The sequence below is a fragment of the Gymnodraco acuticeps genome, unplaced genomic scaffold (assembly GCF_902827175.1).
Source record: "Gymnodraco acuticeps unplaced genomic scaffold, fGymAcu1.1, whole genome shotgun sequence".
Lineage (NCBI taxonomy): Eukaryota > Metazoa > Chordata > Actinopteri > Perciformes > Bathydraconidae > Gymnodraco > Gymnodraco acuticeps.
Genome location: NW_022991435.1, coordinates 413,691 through 419,749, shown reverse-complemented (window position 1 = coordinate 419,749; position 6,059 = coordinate 413,691). Strand labels below are relative to the sequence as shown.

Here is a 6,059-nt window from a genome sequence, read left to right as displayed (position 1 = left end):
ACAACTCAATTATAGTAGTGACATTGTATCTTGCCAAGCCGGGATTTCTGACACAAACTGTAAGGTAAGTGAGTGTTTATTTGACATTTGCCAAACTTACAATATGTATAAAGACAGATGACAGCTCAGACAGATTTTTTAAGAAACATATGATTATTTTTATCTTTTTCATCCCAACCAATAAGCATGGTTTTTCATACTGTTATTTTACAATTTTACACATGCAGTCGTGTTTTCGATCAGTTTTATAGCCTCGAATTATCTTTGTGTTTAAAGAGACCGCTACAGAAGAAAAACTGAAAATTGCAACACTATTAGAAAGCCATTACGCTCACATAAAAACATTTTAGTTGTGACCTTTAATTAAAAGGCAAAATCCACGCAAAACGTCCTGGCTGTTTAACAGAGAGATTGGGCAGATCTCATCCTTGGGGACTTGTTTGGTCTTTAGGCGGAGTGCAGCTGCATGCTACACGGCTCCTGTTGTGCAACACCCTGGCTCATATTATTAGAACTACACATCATATAAATTAACACAAGGAAATGATGTTGGAACATCAAATTCATACATTTTATCCAAAGAGTGAAGACTTTTGATGTTTGATTAAAAAAAACTGGGCAAAAAAGCAACTCAACGAGCTGGATACACATCCCGTGTGTCTCTGAGCAAAAGCAGCATTATGGGTTCAATGGGTGCACACATGCATGAAGTCATGCAAACACACACGCATGAAGTCATGCAAACACACACGCATGTATGCACACACAGGCACCTGCACATGCACACACATACTCAAAGTTCACAACAAACGAACAAACGGAGAGCAACAACCAAGCAAATGATGATTTATGGAGCACAAGTGCCACAGCTGCAGGATATCTGTTCTCTTTCTGCGGACAGAGGTTAAATCAGTCCTCACAATTCAGCTGTAAAAATGGAGCCCTTTGTGTAATATTCACAGCATATAAACCATAGACTGTATATATAAAACCCATTGAATAATTTGGGGAAATAGCTGATTTCTAGCTTACTTCATGCAAGAAATTCTGCAATGTATTCCCCCGCGTATCATCAGTAATTTGTTATCTTTTTTTCTTGCAAGAAACCCATCCTCTGCTATCTATGGCGAGAAGTGATAGTGTTTGTAAAAGCACTTCCAAAAGTATTTTTGCTTCAGGTTTAATAGCACGCTGGTTTTTTAAAAAGAGGGACTTTAGAGGAGGAAATATTTTTAATGAAAAGGATTAAGCTAGAGGCACAGTAGAGTCATGCATGAATGCAACCATTCAATCTGGGGCTAGGATTTCTGGTAATTCAATAAGAAAATAGTCTATCTGAGATGTCACATTGTAAAGCTTCTTTTTGTATACTCGTGTGAATTAAATACTTGATAAATTCATTGTTTCTTCACTAAATTATGAAACTGCTGTAATCTTCAAAATATATTCCCATAAAACATTTCAGTTAGTATTTGGTTGCTGTTGTTAACAATTTAAATGTAATTTTGTATAATTGTATCCTTATATCATTCCAAAGAGGGACGATTCATTATCATATTGAATTACTGCCTAGCCCTACAATACAATATATATTTAAATATATATACAGTATATGGGTAGTTTATTTTCCCCATTATGCATCAAAGTAAAGTAAAACTCAAAAGTGCATTGTCAAAGACTTTAAGAAATGATTCTGGAGGGAATCATACGACAAAGTTGTAGGGTTAGAAACATAGTAATTATGATTCTATATTAGGAAATCATATGGTTTGATTACAATAATAGAAAAATATGCCTTTATCGTGCCAAGCCCTAAGATCTGATGCAAACAGTCTATTCCGTGTGCACACAAAAAAGCTTTGGATGGCTGGTGTATGCATTACTCACACTGTTAACACATGTTTACTGTAGACAGCAGAGAATGCCTCTCTCTCTGCTGGCCGCTGATAAGCCTGCATCCAAAGGAACTGACAGAAGGGATTTCTGCATGCCCATCTGCAGCTCTGAACCAACCGAGTGGAATCTTCCCCAAATCTCCTGGACTGTCAAAAGACCTTCTGCTGCCTATTGACCGTCATAAACTTCAGGCGACCAGGGGCTCCCTACCAGGACCCAGAAATAATCTGACCGTTTGTGAAGCCAGCAACGACAGCATGTTGTGTTACAACACACACAGCATTTTGGCTATGTGTGCTTGTTTGTGGATTTGTGTACAGCATTGAAAAGTACCAACTTGGGGACCCCACAATTACACCTACTCTATACTTGGCCACACTATACATCGTCATGACAACTAAAATGCTGTAGATGGTGGTATTATTAGTTTATGCTTGCTCGCTCTGCACACTACATTTCCTGCTTTGACTTGCTACGCCTTCAGATGTTCCCAATGCAGAGCCTTAACGCCACGCACATCTAATGAACATACATGCACTCAGGTATGTAATTCAATGCACCAAATTACACCACCCACTAACACCCACCCACCCTTTGTGTAGAAGTGCTTTCTATTGTTATCCCACTAATGAAACTTCACATATATTACACAACATAAATCTTGTTGTGGACTTATCTTGAACTCAAGAAAAAGAGATTCCCCATCATATAGTGTCCAAAGCAATGCAGTCATCTGTTTTGACAAAACAGCTAAGGGTCAGTGGTTTGAAAAAAAGACGGAGATACATAACTGGAAGAGAGAAGGACATGCATTGTTAGACAAACAGGGTCAAGAGTCGGGATGTAGCAAATTAGATATTTCATCCTACATTGACTTTCCTGAAGTAAAAATGGAGGATTTGCCAACGGCTTATAGGAAGCTTTACTGCTTACATCTTCCACCTGTTTTAGAAAGAGCTACAAGATTAAGCAAATCCTCATGTTACAAACCAAAATAAACACATTTTGGAAGCCATGTACCTGGCATCACTCCTGCATCAGAAGTACAGCAACATGTTTGTATCGATTTCTCTCTTCAAGGAAAATAAAAGTCAGTGGTGAATCAAGCATTAGCAGCTATTTTCTTTGGCTGCATCTGTGAGTTAAAGGGAGATTTATAGAGTCCAAAAAAAATTCAAAATGTATATCTCAGTAAATGAAAAAAAAACCGATGTTGTGAATGCTGAAGCATTTAGCACAATGGAGCCTTCAGGCTTGTTTGGTTCTGGGAACAGATTGAAGTTGGCCATTTCAATGTTGTTATGGAAACGAGATGAGATGAGAAGTGTCTGCGTGTGTGACACGTCTCACATTAACTGCTATATATATATCCAATCCGCCCAGATTCTGTAATTGCCTCTTTTCCGTGAACTGTCCCGCGTGCCCCATTTTCTGTTCTATTCACTCTCTAATTCTTCCTTTTTATAGTTCTCTACTGTCTTTCTTGCAGTTACTCTTTCTAATGCCCCCCTTATCTCTCAGTTTCTCTTGGTCCTGACACCTTAAGTGATCAAGCTACTATTTGCTCCTGCGATCTGAGTTAAAAGCCCACTCACTGACCAGAGAGCATTGTTTACTTTTGCTACTACTCCCACGCACGCACCCACCCACGCACGCACGCACGCACGCACGCACGCACGCACGCACGCACGCACGCACGCACACAAAAATTGAATCTCTCTCTCAAATTGCACTTCAACTAAAATCCAAACAACCCAAACTGTCCCAGATCATAGTTTGCTAGACGCTCTTAACTGTGGTATAATTATAAAGAGTTGCCAGTAAATCTGCATAACAAATACAAAAGCACAGACGCCCTCACGCTCAGAGCCTCCCACTCATCACCTGTCACTGCTCATATCTTCGTTGTGTCTCCAGCAGGGCGCTTTTAATTGATTTAGCCTCACTTTTTAATGTTTTTTGTTATATAATGTGTTGTCATTCATACTCAGTTATTATTTTTCTTCCCTCACATTCAGAGTTGTGGCAGGGAAGAAACTGAATACACTTCCACCTTCTTACCCACTCTTCTATCACACAGTCTCCACCATCAGGTCTACGTACCGGTACTTCATGCCTGTGAGCTTGGCGGTGGACTCCTTGAGGTTATGGTGGTAGCGGTGGGTGAAGGTGCTCAGGCTGCGGGCGATCAGGGCCACGGTGCGGAAGCGGGCGCGGGCCTTGCTGGCTGTGTTGGGGCTGGGGGCGTTCTGCTTGCTGTGCTCGCCGTTTCGCGGGGCCTTCAGCCCATGGTCCGTGCATGCAAAGGATACCTGCATGGCTGTAAGCTAAGACCACGAGAGCTGTCCTCAAAGTACTAAACAGTATTTTATTCCGTCTGTGGAACCTAGATAAAGTCCTTGTTGTTCTTATGTTAAATCGAAAGCCGGTAATCCAAGCCACATCTGCTTAGTGCTGCTGAATCTCAACTGGACAGGCAGAAATATCAGAAGCATGAGATTGTTCAGTCTTTAAGGACAAGACTCTCACACTGATGTTGCTTCAAGATTGCTCATATCAGCAGTGCAGTCCTGGTCAGTGTGTGAAGGGTTGAGATGGGGATCCTGTGCCGGTCCGACTCTACCTGAATATATGAGAGAGGATGGATATGGAGGGAGAAGGATAAAGGAGAAGAGGCACTGTGTGAGTCGGTTGAAGGAGAAGCCCAAATGAGAAGAACCCTTGAGAATGTGTGTGTTAGAGGGATGAGGGTTAAAGGAGGGAAGACATGAGGGAAAAGCGCTGCTAATCCAGAAGAAGAGAAAATCCAGTGTGGAAACCCTTTGGTGTTTTCTTTTGCTGTTGTCTCCTGTTTACAGTTTTTTGTTGTTGCTGAAATCTCTAAGCTGTCTCTGCGAGGTAATGTGAAGAATGAGGGTCGTTCTGCCCTAGTTTTCCTTGCCTTCCTAACTAATTTTTCTCTTCGTTGTCTGTTCTGTTATATCTTCCTCACCTCATCGCATATCAACTGTTGTGCACTTCCCTCACATTTGGTTCCTTTCTGGCTAGTACATTTCTTTCCACAAACACATCAATTCTGCCTTCAATTTCCTCTTTTAATGCATTTAAATCTTAGAGTGACTGTTAGGAGTTGTGGGTGTCTGGGGAGTCTTTCTTGCCCTCTAACCTTTTATCCAACCACCTGAAGCGAGGAGAGCAACACTGCACCACCACACAAGGCTTTCCACACTTCCATACACACATTATCACAGACAACCTACAACTCTTCCTGTAAAACATCTTCATAATATGGTCATGCTTTTCACACAAAACCAAACAATACTACTAACACTTACAATTATCAGGCAAACAACTGCATTCTATCCACTTATAACACACACAATTAAATCTGTACTGGTACAAGTGTTCTTACTGAATCGAGTCTTCAGCGTTCCCTGAGAAACAAGGACGAGGTTCTTGATTGACGTGCCCTTCAGCAACTTTCAGAGGAATCAAGCGTTGTTACTCAGCAAGCAGATGCCCAGGGAAGATCCGCATCCCAACAGAAAGCGGAAACAACTGCAGCGTGTCCAGCAGCTGTCCTCGGACCCGGCAAAACAACCTTGTCCCGTCTCCAAAGTCCTTTGAGCCAGTAACACAGGCTTTACGGTCCCCTTGAATGGCAACAGACAAGTGGAGAGGAGGAGGAGGAGGAGGAGGAGGAGGAGGAGGAGGAGGAGGAGGAGGAGGAGGGAGCAGGATGCATGGTACCTCACTTCAAGGAGGACAGATGCAGTGAGGAGGCGAGGATCAGCGTGTGTTGAGCGTAGAGAGAGTGAGCCATGCGCTGAATGAGCGAGAGAGACAGAGTGTATGGGCTTCTGGCTCTGACTGACTGGGAGAGAGAACTGCAGTGTTTTCCACTATGGCGCCACACACTCACAGACAGAGAGAGAGAGGAAGAGGTATATTCTGAATGGAAATCAAGGGAGCTGATGTGAGTTGATGTGTGTGTGTGTGTGTGTGTGTTTGTTTGTTTGTTTACTTCAGGCTGGTTGGTTATAGTAGTCGATTTCAGTAACCTAAATGTGAACATCACAGCCATGCTTCACTTCACTGGCGAAGACTTATGAGGCATTTAACTTGCCCACCCCCCCTCTTTTTGATGGCTGCCATTACAGTGC

At 42.2% G+C, this 6,059-nt stretch overlaps 1 protein-coding gene across 1 annotated transcript in view; it reads right to left on the bottom strand.

Annotated features, from left to right (window-relative positions):
• kcnab1b (potassium voltage-gated channel, shaker-related subfamily, beta member 1 b) overlaps positions 1-5,771 on the bottom strand; it is a 33,995-nt gene extending 28,224 nt beyond the window's left edge. Inside the window, exons 1-2 of the mRNA XM_034196079.1 lie at positions 5,309-5,771; positions 4,000-4,519 (exon numbers count right to left, since the gene is read on the bottom strand). Coding sequence (XP_034051970.1) covers positions 4,000-4,214 — 215 coding nt within the window. The 5' untranslated portion in view covers positions 4,215-4,519; positions 5,309-5,771. The remainder of the gene's footprint in view (positions 1-3,999; positions 4,520-5,308) is intronic.
• Between the last annotated feature and the right edge of the window lie 288 nt (positions 5,772-6,059).